Source organism: Mesoplodon densirostris, chromosome 19, assembly GCF_025265405.1.
Source record: "Mesoplodon densirostris isolate mMesDen1 chromosome 19, mMesDen1 primary haplotype, whole genome shotgun sequence".
In the NCBI taxonomy this organism is placed as follows: Eukaryota; Metazoa; Chordata; class Mammalia; order Artiodactyla; family Ziphiidae; genus Mesoplodon; species Mesoplodon densirostris.
This window is the reverse complement of record NC_082679.1, coordinates 12,823,380-12,842,068: the sequence shown is the minus strand read 5'-3', so window position 1 is coordinate 12,842,068 and position 18,689 is coordinate 12,823,380. Positions and strand designations below refer to the sequence as shown.

At 49.6% G+C, this 18,689-nt stretch overlaps 1 protein-coding gene across 1 annotated transcript; it reads right to left on the bottom strand.

Moving 5' to 3' along the window:
* Positions 1-1,835: 1,835 nt before the first annotated feature.
* On the bottom strand, positions 1,836-17,003 carry BLVRB (biliverdin reductase B). The gene is made up of 5 exons (XM_060084244.1): positions 16,806-17,003; positions 8,222-8,386; positions 7,996-8,085; positions 6,561-6,689; positions 1,836-2,092 (listed from the first exon to the last, which is right to left on the bottom strand). The coding sequence occupies exons 1-5, from the start codon at positions 16,882-16,884 to the stop codon at positions 1,935-1,937; spliced, it is 621 nt and encodes a 206-aa protein (XP_059940227.1). The 5' UTR covers positions 16,885-17,003; the 3' UTR covers positions 1,836-1,934.
* Between the last annotated feature and the right edge of the window lie 1,686 nt (positions 17,004-18,689).

Genomic DNA, 18,689 nt, shown 5'->3' with positions numbered 1-18,689 from the left:
CACTGTCCTGGGGATAAAGTCCAAACTCATATTTTTGCCTCAAAGCCCTTCAGGTCTGGCCTGATACACACTCCTCCTTGATCCCAGCAATCCTGCCACACGGATTGACTTTCAGGTTTTCTAAAACGGCTTCAAGTGCCCTCCACCACCATGAACTCAGAGATTCTGTTTTCCTTCCTGCCTTATCCCCAGTGTTTACAACAATCTCAGGTACATAACAAGTTCTCAAAAATGAGAAAAATAAAAGGCCTCTGGATCTTTAAATTTGCTCCCCCATCCTGAAAATACACCCTCAATTCCCAGAACCCAGAATTCTCATCAGAACTCATCTCAAAGGATTCCTCCTCTCAGAAGCCCTCCCTGAGCCTCCAGGATGAGTTGGGACCCATTCTGGACTCCCATGGTGTCCTGTGCTTCCTCTGTCTTGGCCTTGACTCCTCTGCCCCTGCCTCCCCCATCTTGGCCCTGGGCTGTCTCTGTCTGGACTGTGGGCCTCCTGAGGACATGTACCAAGGTTATCTCAGTCACCCACTGCTTGGTCCACAGCATCACCTAGCACAGGGCTGGACACAAAGCAGGCACTCAGTGAAAGTTTGTTAAATGCCCAATGTGACAGAAAGAAATAAAGAGGGAAGAAATAAAACAGTGCTAGTGCCCTGAAAGCCTGAACCAGCATCGCCTCACCTCCACAACAAGTTGTCACCAAGGGGCAGAGGAGACAGTTTTCTCCAGGCCGCCCCTGGGAAGGAAGGTTTAAGGCTCCTCAGACCAGTTCTCATCGGTTGGAATGTGTTAACCAAGTCATCCAGCTGTTTGCAGCAGTACATGATTGGAATGGATTTGGGGGGGGGGGCGGGGGGGCTATGGAGAGGAGAGAGCACTGGCTTGCTCAGGCCTGGGAAGGGTGTTTCTAGGGAACAAAGGTAAATTCCAAAGAGGGACATGATGAGGAAGGGGCGATTCTTCCCCTTCCCCCTCTCAGACTTGCTCCTCCAGGGTTTCCTTCTCAGGGTGGCCCCCGTAAAACCCCATCTCCAGGATATAGCCCTAGGCTTCCTTCTGGATGCCTCCCTCCCTGCCCCTCCCCAGCGAACTGTCCACTCAGGTTCCCTCCCGCCCACTCTCCCTTCTCTGCCTCTGGGCACCCCCTGGGTCCCCAGCCTCCACTCTTTCATCCTCTGACCCACCTTCACACCGTAGCCAAGGGAAGCTTTAAAAAACACAAACCTGACGGTCCCCTCCCCACCTCTCCCCTGCTCCACTCCTTGCATAACATCTTAGACTAAAGCTTAAACTTTCTACAATGACCCTGGACAGTTTAGTGTCCTTCGAACAGCCTCTTGGGGCTGATTGCTTCTCTCCTCCGAGCAAAGTGTTATTAACTGTAGGGGACAGATTTTAGTTCTTCAAAGGGGCTATGTGCTCTCCAGCCTCCTGGCCTTCGCTCATGTGGTATCTTCTGCCCAGAATGCTATCATTCCTTAGAACCTTCTCCTGGCTCATTCTCACCAAACGAGGTTTCAGGTGGGATATCCCCTCTTCCACAGAACCCTGTTCACTCCTCAAGCTGGGTCCCTCAGCCCTCTGTACTTCCTCTATCAGAGTCCTGGCCACTCTGTGTTGTCACTGACAGGGGCAGGGCTGTCTTCCCCACTGGACTGTGAGATCTGTGAAGGCAGGGTCACCACTGGGTCCTCACAGCCACCACTGGGTCCCCAGCACAGGACCAAGCGAGGAAATGAATGAATGAATACCCAGAAAATCTCACACAGAGCCAGACAGAGACACTGAGACACCCAGATAGAGCCAGAGAGAGGAGGAGTCACAGAGGTGGGTACTCTAAAATAACTTGAAGCTCTTGGCTCAAGATTTATTGCTCCCTTCCTTTGCTCTCTATTTCCTGGGATGCTGTCCTCCTGGACGGGGCCAGAGTCCTACTCGTACTGATGGGAGGGGTAGGTGCTGTGCCCATTGTACTCATCAGTGGTGAGGCAGCGCAGCATGAAGTGGCCCAGGTCGTGTTTGGAGATGACCCTCGAGGGCCCTCGTCCATCCAGGGTCACTGAGTAGGCCCCAGTCAGCGGTTGGTCTCCTGCAAGGTAAAGACAAAGGGACTGGGTAAATCAGATGTCCTTTCCCCTCCTGCAAGCAACATGTGATCACTTCAATGATCATCCCAGGGTGTCTACAGTGTGCCCAGCCCAGATGGTATAAGATGGTATAACAGCCAACAATGTATGAAACTCTTCCCACATGCAGGGCACTAACCTGTACTCTTTACTTCATTCACTCTCTAAGTGAGGTTTTTTTTTTTTTTTTGGCGTGGCATGCAGAACTTCCCTGACCAGGGGTCAAACCCTTGCCCCCTGCAGTGGAAGCACGGAGTCTTAACCACTGTACCACCAGGGAAGTCCCATTCGCCAAATTCTTATTGATGACTTATTATACGTCAGGCGCTGGGCACACTGAAAGGGACAAAACAGATATGAATCCCTGCCCTCAGCATTCAGACAGTCACTAGGAAAAGGCAACTAATACGATAAGAAAGTAAAATAGACAATATGTTAGATGGTGAGAAATAAAGCAGAGAATGGGCTAGGAACTATTGTTAATTCTATTTTACAAGTGGGAAAATTGAGTCTTGGAGAGAGGAAGTTATGTCCCATGGTTGCAGAGGGTGACTTCACAGTGGCAAAGGCTACATTTGCTCTGTGCCCCCCTCGCCCTCCCCCACCATGACCTGGCTGTTACCAGGGCATCTAGCGCCTGTATTCTGACAGTGACCAACTTAACTTAGGGATCAAATGCAGCATACCAGCGCAGAGACAACCTGGGGTCATGTGCAATAAGAAATACACACCCTCACCCATGTGGCAATCCTGCTAAAAATTTTTAATATGAGTCTGTAAGAAAATAACTACAGAAGTCCAGAACGTGGGATATTTTAAAAGACACCTGGGATAACAAAGTCCTACTGTATAGCACAGGGAACTACAGTCAATGTCCTGGGATAAACCATAATGGAAAAGAATATTAGAAAGACTGTATATATATGTTAAAAAAAAAAAACACCAGGCCTGTTATGTTTCATGTTATGAAAAACATTAAAAAAAAAAAGGATATGGAGGATTGTTCCAGGTTAAATATGACATAGTGACTTAAACACAACACACGATCCTGGATTGGATCCTGATTTTGAGGGGAGGGGGAGGTTGGAAGATATTTTTTGGCAGTTGGGGAAATCTGAATATGGGCTGGATACTAAATGATGTGGTAGAGTTAATGTCAATTCCCTTGGTGCGATAACAGTACTGTGGTTCGTATCCAAATATTTCTTCTTGGAAGATGCCTATCAAGAGGTTCTAGGAGTAGAGTGTGCCGCTGTCTGCAACCTACTTTCAATGGTTGAGCCAAAAAAAAAAGAAAGAAAGAAAGAAAAAGAAAAATATAAAAATACACACTTATTTAAAAAAGATATATACATTACATATGTATTCACATATATACACATACACATTAGATGCATGCATAGATAGATAGATAGATAGATAGATAGACAGATAGAGAAAGCAAAAAGGCCAAAATGTTAACAAGTGAACCTAGATGAATGGTTTATGGGTATTCACAAACCTTTAATTTCTTTAACTTTTCTGGAGGTTTCAAAGTTTTCATACACGTACAAAAAAAGGACTGGGACTTCCCTTGTGGTCCAGTGGTAAAGAATCCGCCTTCCAATGCAGGGGATTCGAGTTCCATCCCTGGTCGGGGAACTAAGATCCCACATGCCGCAGTGCAACTAAGCCCGCACGCCACAACTACTGAGTTCTCGCGCCTCGACGAGAGACCCCGCGTGCTGCAAACTACAGAGCCCATGTGCCCTGGAGCCTGCGCACCACAACTAGAGAAGAGAAAAACCCCGCAGGCCACAACTAGAGAGCAGCCCGAGCAGACTGCGTGCCAGAACGAAAAAGACCCCGCGTGCCTCAACAAAGATCCTGTGTGCCGCAACTAAGACCCGACGAAGCCAAAAAAAAAAAAAAAAAAAAAGGAAAATAATGAATAAAATAAATATTCAAAAAAAGAAGAACTAAAAAAAAACCTTTGTGTTAAATAATTTTTAGGCATGATCTCTCTGGATATTCACTTCAAACCTGGGAGGTCAAGAAGTAAAACCCCGTTTACAGATGAGGAAACTGAGGTTCAGAGGCCATGGGCCTTAAGTCCACAAAGTGCTGGGGCTGGGACTTTGCCCGGCTTCTCCGCCATGCCGCTTCACTACTGATTCAGAGCTTAGGATTCTCGTCTCAACAAGAATCCTGAATTGAACCTCAACATTGAGCTTACTTGAACCTCTGTAAGGTGTGCAGGGCTCGTCTTTCTCCAAGCAGAAGGCAGAGGGCACAGCAGAAGTGCTCATCCAGCAGACAGGCAAATGTGAAGGAGATACAAGTGCCTGGCTCGGGCATCCGCACTGCGGTTCCCTTATCCCAGAATGTCCTCCCTTCCCCCAGACACTCACCTGATTCCCCCTGAGGGGAATTGTGGCCAGGCACACACTTCCTATGCAAGAGACATCATTTAGAATGATGAATTTAGAAATTCAGATTTCCCCAACTGCCAAAAAATATCTTCCAACCTCCCCCTCCCCTCAAAATCAGGATCCAGTTCAGTCGCCATGTCACCTTTAACCTGGAACAATCATTTTTTTTTTTAATGTTTTTCATAGCATGAAACATAACAGGCCTGGTGTCTTTTTTTTTAACACACACATATATGTATATATATATATATATATATATATATATATGTACACACATTCTTTTCTAATGTTCTTTTCCATTATGGTTTAGCCCAGGACATTGAATGTAGTCCCCTGACTGGGGGAATCAGGTGAGTATCTGGGGGAAGGGCCATCTCCTTAGCGAGCCTCTGCTTACAGCTGAGGCTTACTCTCTTCACCGAGTTCTTTTTGGCTGCGTTGGGTCTTAGTTGCTGTGCACGGGCTTTCTCTAGTTGTGGCGAGTGGGCTTCTCATTGCGGTGTCTTCTCTTGCTGCGGAGCACGGGCTTTAGGTGTGCGGGCTTCAGTAGTTGTGGCGCGCAGGCTCAGTAGTTGTGGTGCAGGGGCTTAGTTGTTCCGCGGCTGGTCTGCGGCATGTGGGATCTTCCCAGACCAGGGATCGAACCCGTGTCCCCTGCATTGGCAGGCGGATTCTTAACCACTGCGCTACCAGGGAAGTTCCTTCACTGAACTTTATGGTTTCTTCATTCAGTGTAGCACGACCCAACAGTAATATAGATCATCTATTTCGTTTGTCTCCCCCGCTAGAAATGTAAGCTTCATGAGAGCAGAGACTACATCATTGGTACTTGTAATCATGGCCAGGCACACACTTCCTATGCAAGAGACATTTGTAAATGCATCTCTCCCTCGGTCTGACTCTCTCTCAATGTGTATTCCAGACCTGGGAGGGGAAAAGAGGGTGTGGTTCCCTCCACAGCACCACCTGGAGGTGAGGCATCTTCCCTGGTATTAGCTCATGGGACAAATATTTACTGAGCACCTACTACATGCCAAGCCCTGTTCTAGGCACTAGGAACACAGCTGTAATCAAAACAAGACAAAATCTGTGCTTCAAACAAAACTTCAGACTTCAAAATTCTAGTGTGGGAGACACGCGCTAAGTAAGATAAAGAAAGAAACGAGGGACTTCCCTGGTGGTCCAGTGGTTAGGACTCCATGTTTCCACAGCAGGGGGCATGGGTTCAATCCCTGATCAGGGAACTAAGATCCTGCATACTGCATGGTGTGGCCAAATAAATGAATGAATAAATGGGTTTAAAAAAAGAAAAAGACGATGTGAAGCATAAGTCCCTGTCCCTTGAATGTGGGGCAGCCCCAGTATAACTTGCTTCTTTTTTAAAAAAATATTTATTTATTTATGTATTTATTTTATTTGGCTGCGCCAGGTCTTAGTTGCAGGATGTGGGATCTTTTTAGTTGCGGCATGCATGTGGGATCTAGTTCCCTGACCAGGGATCGAACCAGGGCCCCCTGCATTGGGAGCATGGAGTCTTAACCACTGGACCACCAGGGAAGTCCCATAACTTGCTTCTAATAAAGAGAATACAGTGGAAGCAACCCTGAGAGATCTGACGCTAGGAAAGGCAGCATGCAGGTGTTCCAGGGACAGACAGTCTGCACCTACCACGAGCCTTGTCGTGGCTTCCTTCCACGCAATTCTATTGCCAGCTACTGAGCAAAGGCATGCGAGACCCCAGCAAGAAGTGCCCCCAGAGCCTAGTCAGCTCCTAGTACTGACAGAGTCATCATAAATGAGGGTTTTTGTTTTACGTTTTAAAATTTTGGATAGTTTGTACAACAGAGATAATTGAAAAGTATGTTAGAAAGGAGATACAAATCAAGCAGGAAAGAGCATAGAAAGTGTGGGAGGAAGGTTTGCAATTTTCAACTGGCCAGGGAAGGCCCAGTGAATGTCGACAGAGGACAGGAGGGGGCAGGCTGGTGGTAACCCCGCAGCTGGGTCCCCACCCACTCACCTATGTGTGGTGGCATCACAGCCACGTACTTCAGGCCCGACTGCTGCAGTATCTTGTGCATCCGGATATGGTCATCAGTCACATCCTGCAGTCTTGGGGGCACCTTGGACGGGTCCCACAGGAGGAAGGCTGGGGGCACACAGGGCAGGATCAGCCAAGGCTTGAGGACAGCCTGGCCAGGCCCATAGCCCGCAGGTCTCCTGCCAGGACCCACCCCTACAGGGGCTCACTACTGCCCTCTAGTTTCTCCAGGCTTCTCACCCTGCCTGCTCCCGTTACCTCCTGCCTAGACCATGGCAACAGCCTCTTCCCTGGTCTCCCTGCCCCTGCCCCCCCACATTCTGTTCCCCCAGCACAGCCAGAGGGGTCAGACTCATCTGTGACCCTATCCCACTCAGGGTAAAAGCAAAGGCCCCATCGGGTCCACGAGGCCCCACGTGACCTCACCACCCAACACTCTCCCCTTCACTCGCTCTGCTGCAGCCACACTCCCTCCCACCTCACAGCCTTTGAAAATGCTGATCCCTCTGCCTGGAGTCCCCTTATCCTCCCACTGCGCCCTCATGTCACTTCCCTTCCCTGGGAGACAACGTGTGATGGGACAAAGGTGAGGAGTGTGGACCACGGAGACAGTCCGGTTCTGCACCCCAGCTCTGCCGGCCACAGGCTGTGTGATCTCGGGTAAGGTGATGGGCCTCTCTGTGCCTCCACCCCCTTAGCTAGGAAGCAATAAGAACAGCTACTATTCACTGAGCACCTACTATGTTCCACTGTGAATATAAGTACTACTCAAAGGAGTTTGGAGAGGATTAAGTGGCATTCATCTGTAAGGCACTCACATGGTGCCGAGCACACAATAAGAGATCAATAAATGCTCTTAGCATTAACTGCTCCTGTCACACACCCTGCAGCCTTCCTTTCAGATTATTCCAGGCAACCATTTGTTTAATACCATCTCCTCATAAATTGGGAGCTCTGTGAGGGTAAAGACCTGGCCTATGTATACACAGCTCTGTCATTTCCTCTATGACGCTCTCTCCCTGACCCTTTTTCAGGATGCGTCAGGCACCCCTCTGGGCCCCCAGAGTCCTCTAGGCTTCCCCTATCCCGGCCCTGATCCCTCTGCCTATGCTCCCCCCCGAATCCTGGCCTTGACCTCTCTGCCTGTGCTTCCCCCAACCCTGGCCCTGACTGGTCACTGTTTGATGATGGCTCTGTTGCCACTTCCCTCCTCCTTATGAGAACCATGAGCGCAGGGCCCAGGGCTGTATTGTGTCTCTGGCCCCATCCAGCAAGGTTCAGGCACTCAGGTGGTGCTCAATAAATACACAGTAACTTGGAGTGGCTCTAAGACCACCTTGTAGGAGCCCCTGGGCTGCCCGTCCAGTACTTATCCCCCACTCTTCAGTCCCACCCCTATGACCCCGCCACCCACCCGAGGTGCAGGCCACGACCTTGTCCACGCCGTGGGCCTTCATGGCCGCCACAATGTTCTGGGCACCCTCGGACATCACTGTGGTAGGACCTTAGAGGAGACAGAGAGTGGCTGTCACTGGTGGGCGGCGGCGGCGGCGGCGGTGGCAGGGGCGGGGCGGGGGGCGGGGGTGGCGCTGGGGGCCGAGGTGCAGGGGTGGGCCGTGGGCAGAGGGGGGGCCCAGTACTGAGGTCATTGCCGGTGCCCAGCAGCACGATGACGGCGTCCTGCCCCGCCACAGTCTTGTCCACATCGGCCGCCTGCCGAACGTCACCCACTATCACGTGGGCCGGCTGGGGCCCCTCTGAGGGCAGCCTGGAGGTGTCCCGTACCAGCACTGTTACCTCATAGCCTGCAGAGAGGGGCAGAGAGTCAGGTCAGTCGGCTTGTGGGCTGGGTCCTGGAGGGTGCCACGAACCCCCAAATCCATCCCGCAGGCCCCCTGTTCTGAGACAATGGTCTTCAAACATTTTCGCTGGCACACCCACAGTTGATATCCAGCTGGTTGTTAAAATAAGGTGATACCTTGACGTCGGTTCATAAATAACCTGCTCTGATGCCTCCAAGGGTCTCTTCTTCCCTTCAGTCCCCACTCCTGCAACTTCTCCACCCTCCGGCAACTAAAGGGTTAATGCTTGGCATCACACTGGTCTATGCCCCCCATCCATGGTCCTGGAGCAAGCTGAGGTACAGAGAAGGACATGAGCTGCCCAAAGGTTGTCCATTATTGGGTTTGGTTCCCCAGGTCTTACTTCTGAAGGGCTGGGTCCTGACTTAGTGGTTACTAAACAGTTACTAAACAGTTAGAATTTTGGATAATTTTGGATAACTCTGTAACTCTGTGTCCCCTTTCTGACACATATCCTCCCTTTTAAAGATTACAAACAACATAGTTCTTCCTTTGTTTTAAATAATGGCAAAATATATCAATGTTTATGTGTATTGCAAAAAAAAATAAAATTAGTAGTTGTAGTCTCTGTTATGGACTGAATGCTTGTGTCATATGCTGAATTCATATGCTGAAGCCCTAACCCCCAATGTGATGGTATTTGGAGATGGACGCTTTGGGAGGTAATTAGATTAGATGAGGTCATGAGGGTAGGGTCCCCATAATGGAATTAGTGTCCTTATAAGAAGAGGAAGACCAAGGCTCTCTCTCTCTCTACCATGTTAGAACACAGCAAGAAGGCGGCCAGCTGCAAGCCAGGAAGAGGGCCCTCATCAGAAACCAAACCTGTTAGTACCTTGATCTTGAACTCTCCGCTCTCTAGAACTGTGAGAAATGTCTGTTGTTTAAGCAACCCGGTCTGTGGCATTTTGTTATAGTGGCCTGAGCTGATGAAGACAGCCTCTAAATAGCATTCTCATGAAAAATGAGCCAGAGCTCGTTGAAGAAATGGACGCTTGCTGGGCCATGCCAGGGAGAGGACAAGATGAGCCTGGAACATCTTATCTTGTACCTCCAGCTGGTAAGGTGGTGTTCAAAAAATGATGGGGTGATGTCAAGAGGACACAGAAGCCACTTGAAGGGGTTCCCACAAGGCAAATAGGGGGCAATATGATTTGTCCAGAAGAATACTGATGGCAAAGAAATGAAGTACATCAAATATACAAAAATCTGTGAGCTCATAATGATACTAAGAAACTTCATTGGTCATCATTGGAACCTATCAAAGGATTAATCCATTATTCTGAAAGTGATAAAGGAAAAGGGAAAACAACAAAATTGTTCCATTTTTCTCTCTCTCTCTCCCTTTTTTTTCAGCTGTGCCACACAGCTTGTGGGATCTTAGCTCCCCCACCAGGGACTGAACCCGGGCCCTTGGCAATGAAAGCACGGAGTCCTAACCACTGGACCGCCAGGGAACGCCCCTGTTACATTTCTCTTTTTTTTTTTTTTTTTTTTTTTTTTTTGCTGTACGCGGGCCTCTCACTGCTGTGGCCTCTCCCGTTGTGGAGCACAGGCTCCGGACACACAGGCTCCGCGGCCATGGCTCGCGGGCCCAGCCGCTCCGCGGCATGTGGGATCTTCCGGGATCGGGGCACGAACCCGTGTCCCCTGCATCGGCAGGCGAACTCTCAACCACTGCGCCACCAGGGAAGCCCTACATTTCTCTTGATAGCTGTCATCATATATGTAAAAAACAAATGATTAGAAATTTGTACACTCTGGGGCAGTGATAATAATAATAATGATACATAATACTTAGAGAGCACTCACTATATGCTAGGTGCCAAATTCCTTACATTTATTTGCTTATTTAATCCTCAAAGCAATCCTGGGTTTGAATTCTGTCTGGCCCTACCACTACCTAGTTGTGACACTGGGCAACTCACTTAACCTGCCTGGGCCTTAGGGCCTTCATTTTTAAAATGACGCTAATAATAGGCTCTACCTTATAGGGTTATTGTGGGTTTAAATAACATTTCTTTTTTTTTTTTTGGCCGCGCCATGCAGCTTGCAGGAACTTAGTTCCCTGACCAGGGATTGAACCCAGGGCCACAGCAGTGAAAACGCCGAGTCCTAACCACTAGACCACCAACGAACTGCCTAAATAATATGTCTAAAAGTTTAATGTAGTTGGTTGATTTTTGACAAGGGTGCCAAGATGATTCAATGGGGCAAGTACAGTCTTTTCAACAAATGATGCGGGGACAACTTGATATCCATATGTAAAAGAATGAAGTTGGATCCCTATTACCTCACACCATATACAAAAATTAACTCAAAATGATCAAAGACCTAAATGTAAGTGCTAAAACTATAAAAATCTTAGAAGAGGGCTTCCCTGGTGGTACAGTGGTTAAGAATCTGCCTGCCAATGCAGGGGACATGGGTTCGAGCCCTGGTCCGGGAAGATCCCACATGCCGAGGAGCAACTAAGCCCGTGTGCCACAACTACTGAGCCTGTGCTCTAGAGCCCGTGAGCCACAACTACTGAAGCCCGCGCGCCTAGAGCCCGTGCTCCGCAACAAGAGAAACCACCGCAATGAGAAGCCTGCACACCTCAACGAAGAGTAGCCCTTGCTTGCTGCAACTAGAGAAAGCCCGCACACGGCAGCGAAGACCCAACACAGCCCAAAATAAATAGAATAAAATAAATTAATAAAAAAAAATCTTAGAAGAAAACATAGGCATAAATCTTTGTGTCTTTGGATTAGGCAATGGTTTCCTAGCTATGACACCAAAAGCACACGCAACAGAAGAAAAAATAGATACACTGGACACCATCAAAATTAAAAAATTTTGGGGCTTCCCTGGTGGCGCAGTGGTTGGGGGTCGGCCTGCCGATTCAGGGGGCGCGGGTTCGTGCCCCGGTCCGGGAGGATCCCACGTGCCACGGAGCGGCTGGGCCCGTGAGCCATGGCCGCTGGACCTGCGCGTCTGGAGCCTGTGCTCCGTGACAGGGGAGGTCGCAGCGGTGAGAGGCCCGTGTACCGCAAAAAAAAAAAAAAAAAAAAAAAAAAATTTTGTGCTTCCAAGGACACTATCAAGAAAGTGAAAAGAAAAGACAACCCACAAAATGGGAGAAAAATTTTGCAAATCATGTATCTGATAAGAGACTTGTATTTAGAATATATAAAGAACACCTACAACTTGATAATAAAAGATGAATATTAAAAGCTGGGCAAGGACTTCCCTGGTGGTCCAGTGGGTAAGACTCCACACTCCCAATGCAGGGGGCCCGGGTTCAATCCCTGATCTGAGAACTAGATCCCGCAAGCCGCAACTAAGAGTTCGCATGTTGCAGCTAAGAAGTCCGCATGCTCCAACTAAAAGATCCCACGTGCCGCAACTAAAAAAATAAATAAATAAACAAAGATCCTGCATGCCTCAACGAAGATCCTGCATGCTGCAACTAAGACCCAGCACAGCCTAAATAAATAAATAAATAAATTAAAAAAAAAAAAAAAAGCTGGGCAAAAGATCTGAATAGACATTTCTCCAAAGAGGTTATACAAATGGCCAATAAACACATGAAAAGATACTCAATATCATTAGCCATCAGGGAAATGCAAATCAAAACCACAGCAAGATCCCATTTCATACCCACTAGGATGGTCATAATCAAAAAGACATAATAAATGTTGATGTGCATGTGGTGAAACAGGAACCCTCACACACTGCTGATGGGAACGTTGAATGATACACCTGCTTTGGAAGATAATCTGGCAGTTCCTCAGAAGGTTAAACATATTGTTACCATGTGACCCAGCAATTCCACTCCTAAGTATATGCCAAAGAGAAATGAAAACATCTGTTCACACAAAACTCATACGTGAATGTTCATAGAGGCACTACTCATCATAGCCAAAAAGTGGAAACAACCCAAATCTCCATCAACTGAATGGATAAATAAAATGTGGTATATCTAAACAATGTAATGGTATTCAACAATGAAAAGAAATGATACACATGCTACGATATGGATGAACTTTGAAAAAACAATTTTTTTGCTAAGTGAAGGAAGCCAGTCATAAAGAGCCACATAGCGTATGATTCCATTTATACGAAAGGTTCAGAACAGGAAAATCCATATAAACAAAAAGCACGTGAGTGGTTGCCTAGGGCTGGGGAAGGGGTTGAGCAGGAAAACGGGGAGTGACTTCTAAGGGTTCCTTTTGGTGGTGATGAAAATGTTTCCAACTGATTGTGGTGAGGTTTGCACGAGTCTGTGAATATGCTAAAAACCACTGAACTGTATACTTTAAATGGGTGAATTGTGTGGTATGTGAATGATATCTTTAAAAAGCTGCTATTTAAAAAATGCAAAACGAAAACAAATGAAAAGATTAGAAGAGTGTCTGGCACAGGAAAGAGCATTATATGGGTGTTGGTTGTTATACCTTTTCACCATCTCACAATTTTTTTTTCCCGTCCTGGTCTAGTATTCCCTGGGCTCCTGGCCTCTCTCAACCCCTCCAACCCATATTTCACATGGTAGCCAGGTAGAGCTTTCCACTGCTATATCAAAGTGCCCTTGGCTCAGATCCGTCCCCTGACCCCCCCAGTGCCCTGAGATAGTCATGTTCCTTATGACAGACTTCAAGGCCCCCCAGGATATGGCCTCTCCTCTCTCACCTATGCTGGAGCCATGGCCCTTTTCACACACTGAACAACTTTCAGTTCCTCAAATGCATCACGCTGTTTCCTGACTCCTGGCCTTTGCACGTGCCCCTCTGCCTGGAGCACCCTTACCCTCTTTCCCCAGAACCCCCAGCCAATTGTGCTTCCTCTGTCATGGCCCTACTTATGCTGACCTGGAGTCAAGCAAGGGCCCCGTGGGTCCAGGGACTGTGACATATTCGCCACCATCTCCCTGACTTTTATATCAACACAAAAGCGCACGGACCTGGGTTCGAACTCTGGCTCTACCTCTTTTTTTTTTTTTTTGGTCCAGCCGGGCATGTGGGATCTTAGTTCCCTGACCACGGATCGAACCTGTGCCCCCTGCAGTGGAAGTGTGGAGTCTTAACCACTGGACCGCAAGGGAAGTCCCAGCTCCACTTACTGGCTGAGGAACCTCAGGAAACACCTTCCCTGACTGGCCCTCAGTCTCCTCTCTAAAGTGAAAATCACAATCCCTAGCATCCCCATCCTGTGTGACTACCTTTCATAAGGGAATGACACCTGTGCTGCCCTCACACACATCAGGGAGCAATGAAAGCTTTCATGATGCCACCGCAGGCACTGGTTAATTACCACTGTATTCGTTAAAACGGACCCTAGTAAATCGTGGGTATTTTGGAGGAGAAACTTTCTCACGGACAGTGAGAGCTCAGTGACGCAGGCCCAGCACAAGAGTGCCTGTTAATGGTACATTATTGATGATTAGTGACATTTATTGAGGGCCTCCTAGGGAATTCCCTGGCAGTCCAGTGGTTAGGATTCCACAGTCTCACTGCTGACGGCCCAGGTTCAATCTTCAATCCCTGGTCGGGGAACTAAGATCTCACAGGCTGTGTGGCACAGCCAAAGAGAGAGAGAGAGAGAGAGAGAGAGAGAGAGAGAGAGAGAGAGAGAGAGAGAGAGAGAGAGAGAGAGCCTCCTATGTGCCAAGTGCTGTGCTAAGTCCTTTCTGCAGATGAATGACGTTTTTTTCCAAAAATTTTTAACACAACCCACATTTAAATTTTAATAGCAACATGTGGCTAGTGGCTACCATACCAAACTATAGTGTTAGAATTCACAGATTTTGCCCTTTACAAAGAACGAGAGCATTTGTAGGTTATTTCTAAACATTTCTTTTTTTCTTTCTTTCTTTTTTTTGTTTAAAAAATCCCTTACTTTATTTATCTTTTTCTGTTAATTTTTAATTTTGAAATAAATTCAGACCTATAGGAAGGCTGCAAGGCCTAGATTCGCATATTTGCTTTATCTTTCTCTCTGTGTATATATAAAATATACACATAACATGTATAATTATATGTGTATAAAGTTTTTTCCTAACGATGTGAGAGTCACTTGTAGAGATCATGCCCCTTTTAAGCTTTTTTGATCTCAACCCTCCATACAGAATAGATTTCACTTCCAAACCCAGTATACACAAACCCATACATATATAATTGAAATGAAAGTTTCATAAAACCAATATTTAACATGTGATACATTCTGACACTGTTGTGACCAATTAAATATATTTCAGAACTCATTATGACCCACAGTTTGAAAAGCCCCAGATTGCAACAACTCCACAAAGTAGGTTGTATTATATGCCCATTTTGAGGATGGGGAAACTAAGGCAATTTTAGGTAATTGGGCCAGGATCACACAGCTATAATCTGAGTTCTGTCAGCCAAGGAGTGCCTCTTGAGCACCAACTATATGCTGGACACGGTTCTAAGCATTTTCCATATATTGTAATATCTCATTTAATCATCACAAGAACCCCAGGTCGTGTTCTCCTAGTTTCATCCTCACTTTACAGATATCTAGGTACACAGATGACAAGGCACTTGACCACACAGTTGTTAAGTGGCAGAGCTGGGGTTTGGAATGCAGACACACAGGCACCAGAGTCTATGCCTGTCAGGACTCAGCCTTACAGAATCACTGAGGTAAATAAAAGCCGAGCTCATTCAAGCTCTTCCTTTTTCTGATGGGGACAGTGAGGCTCAGGTTCACTGTGGCTCTGAAGAGAGCTGTCAGAGCCACAGTGAAAAGCCGGGGACTCCCGTAGGCCTCAACGCTCCACACCCCCAGGTGCAGTTCCAGCTGTGCCCAGCAGGGTGGATGAGCAGAATTTCATAGAATCCAGGACTGAGAAAGGTAGTAACATGAGAATCCAGCCCCTCAGGGTGACTCAGCAACTCTCCACTTCTCCCTCTTACTTCCCCGCCAGGAAATGTTTACCAGCAAATTCGTTTCTCCTGTCCCTACAAGCCAAGATCCTCACTAGGTCTTCCCAGGGAGGGGGAGAGCAGTGGGCCGAATGGGGAACTTTCAGGCAGAGTCCCTTGAAGGGAGAGCTGGGCTAGGAGACAGCTGAGAGTGGGAGCCTGGCGGCCTCCACCCTTTTGGGGCAACCAGATAGTCAATATCTTCAGAGTCACCAAGGCCAGCAAGGGTGGGGTGCTATATCTGGAAGTGTCAGGCTCCGAGGGGGGTTGGTGAAGTCTGGACGGTGGGGGCAGGGTACTGCTGCATGATACTGATGCCCTTTCCTGCCTCCTTTCCTGGGGCAACTGCAAATTTTCAGTGCTCATTGACTTTCCCGGGACCCGTGTGCCCAAGTCTTCACCCTTGTCTCCGTGATCTTCTTTCCATTAGGTGCCCACAGCAACCCACCCCTCAGCTTTTTCAACTTTAAGCCCTGGTGCCCAAACCAAGAGCCGGTGGACTTTTGGCAGTTAAGAGCAAGCACTGGTGGGACTTCTCTGGTGGCGCAGTGGTTAAGAATCTGCCTGCCAATGCAGGGGACACGGATTCGAGCCCTGGTCCGGGAGGATCCCACATGCGGCGGAGCAACTAAGCCCTTGCGCCACAACTACTGAGCCTGCACTCTAGAACCCACGAGCCACAACTACTGAGCCCACGTGCTGCAACTGCTGAAGCCCGCACGCCTAGAGCCCGTGCTCCACGACAAGAGAAGCCACCGCAATGAGAAGCCCACGCACCATGACGAAGAGTAGCTCCGCTCTCTGAAACTAGAGAAAGCCCACGCGCAGCAACGAAGACCCAATGCAGCCAAAAATAAATAAATAAATAAAATGTGTGGGGGGGGAAACGACCCATTGGTGGTTTCAATAAAAAACAAACAAAGAGCAAGCACTGGGTACAAATTCCAGCACTGCCACTTTCCAGCTATGTGACATTGGGCAGATCACTCAGTGGGCCTCAGTTTTCTCACCTGTCAAATGGCGTGATACTAGTTCCTACCCGACATGAGTGCTGTGCGGATTTAACACGTGCTAAGAGAGGACAGTGCTGGGAGGCCAGCCCAATGCCTGGCTTAGTTAAGCCCTTGCTGGGTGTGCAACCACCAGCACCACAATAACAACTACATTTCATCAGAGCATTGGATTTAATTTAAACCTGTCACTACAGTCCCCCAGCTTCCTAGGGCCAATACCTGTTCCTTGGGCTCACGTAAAATTGGACCTCACAGCGTGCCCCGTTTCTGCCCCCGTGGCCACCTGTTTTGCCCCCCTAGGTCCTCACACACCAAGGCACTGAGGGCCCCAACCAGCCTCGGCCCGACCCCAGGATGCCACTTCCTAAAGTTCTGTCTGTGCACCCCGTGACACCCCCTGCCCGCCCCAGCTCATGCCTGCTTGCACCGCCTGCGCCAGGGTGGTGAGCCCGGTCCTGCCGGTGGCGCCGAAGATGGCAATCTTCTTGACGGCCATGCTGCGGGGTCGTGGGGGTGCGAGGCCGCGGAGTCGCAGGACACGCGGGAACCGACTGGCGGCTAGGCCGCCCTCTCCGTCCTTCCCTAGCGGGAGAGACGGGGCGGGGCCGCTCAGAGGGCCACGCCTCAGCCAGCCTCCTGTCCCCGACTCCGGCCGAGGGGCGGGGCCATAAGGCCTCTCCTCTGGTTAAGAACGGGGTGGGCGGGGCGGGAGTCGGCTCGCCTCCGCCTGCGGCCCAGCACCGCCTTCCAGCCCGCCCCTTAGACTGGGAGGCGTGGCCGTATCTGGCGGTCTACGAAGGTGAACCCAGTGCCCCGCCTCCGAGCTCTAAACTCCCAGAGCGGGGCGGGGCGAGCGCGGGCCACACCCACATCACCTCGCTCAGACCCCCTCTCTCAGGGCCACTAGGCTGATCTGGGACTCACACTACGCCCCAAAGCTCCTCTAGGCTACAAGGGGAAAAAGTGAGGGAGGCCAGTGTGGGTGCGTGGGTGTGACACTGTGTAACTGCGTGTCTATGTGCCCGTGTGGCCCTGTGTGACTGTGAATAACGCCAAAGGAGAGCATGATTGTGGGTGATACCATGTGCCATCCTCTGCGTAAAACACCGTATTACAGTATGAGACTGTGTGTGACACCACGTGTGGAAGACATTGATGCTGTTCTTCTGAGATCTTGTGGTGACACTGGGTGACGGTGTGTCAGTCTGTGATGCTGTATGCATCCATGCCGCTGGGGGATATGGTGTGAGTGTGGGACATGTGTGAGTTGTGTTATGTGGGAGTGTGTGACTCTGTTAGTGTGTGACACTGCGTGTGTCATGTAAGTTGTGTGACAACGTGCCATCATTTGAGTGTGGCTGTGGGTGTTGACTGTTGTGGTGGTGCTATTTGTGACCTGTGACTGTGTGATGTGTAAGTGGGTGACAGTGCAGGGTGTATGACCCCCATGCGAGTGTGTAAGGGATGTAACAAGTTTGAGTGTGTAAAAGTGTGTGACGCTGTGTGATAGGAAAGCAGTGTGTGATGTGTGAGTATATGACACTCTTTGTGACCCCATGGAGGTGTGCAACAGTGTGTGGCATATGTGTGCTTGTGTATGAGAACGCGTGAATGGTGGTGACAGTATTTGAGTGTTTTACAGTGTGTGACGCTGTCGCGCCCTGTTCCAGGGCGGGACTTCGTGTGAGCTTATGACTGCGTGAGACGGTTTGAATATTTGACACTGTGTGACCCCATGTGAGGGGGTGGCAGTGTGAGTGTGTGGATGTGGATAATGTCTGTGACGCTGTAGGTGACCCCGTGTGTGTGTGGCAGTGTGGGACTGTGTGACCCCGTGAGAGTGTGAACTGTGTGTGACGCTATCTCGGGCCCCTGCAGCTGTGTATCACACGCCGTGGCCGGGTGTGTGACCGCGCGTGGGCCGGCGCTGCAGGCGGCCGGGGTGGCGGGGGACCGCGGGCGGGAGGGGGTCCCGGGGGCGCGCCGAGCGCGGCGGCTGCGCGAGCGGGAGGAGGTGCGCCGGCGGCCGCGGCGCATGCGGATCTGACCGAGCGGCTGGGCCGGTGGGGCCGAGCAGAGACGGCCAGGCCGGGCAGTGGACGCCGACAGGGAGGGCGGTCGGGCACGGTCAGCAGCGGGGACAGCGGCACCGGCGGCCGCGGGCCCAGGTGAGCGGCTTGGGGATGGATAGCCCCTCCCTCCAGCATCTTCCCACCTGCCCTAGCATCCCTCCCCCGCGCGCCTTGGGCATGGCTTGAGCCCCGAGGGTCTCCTCGGCTGGGGGAGGCGGAGGGTCGAGGG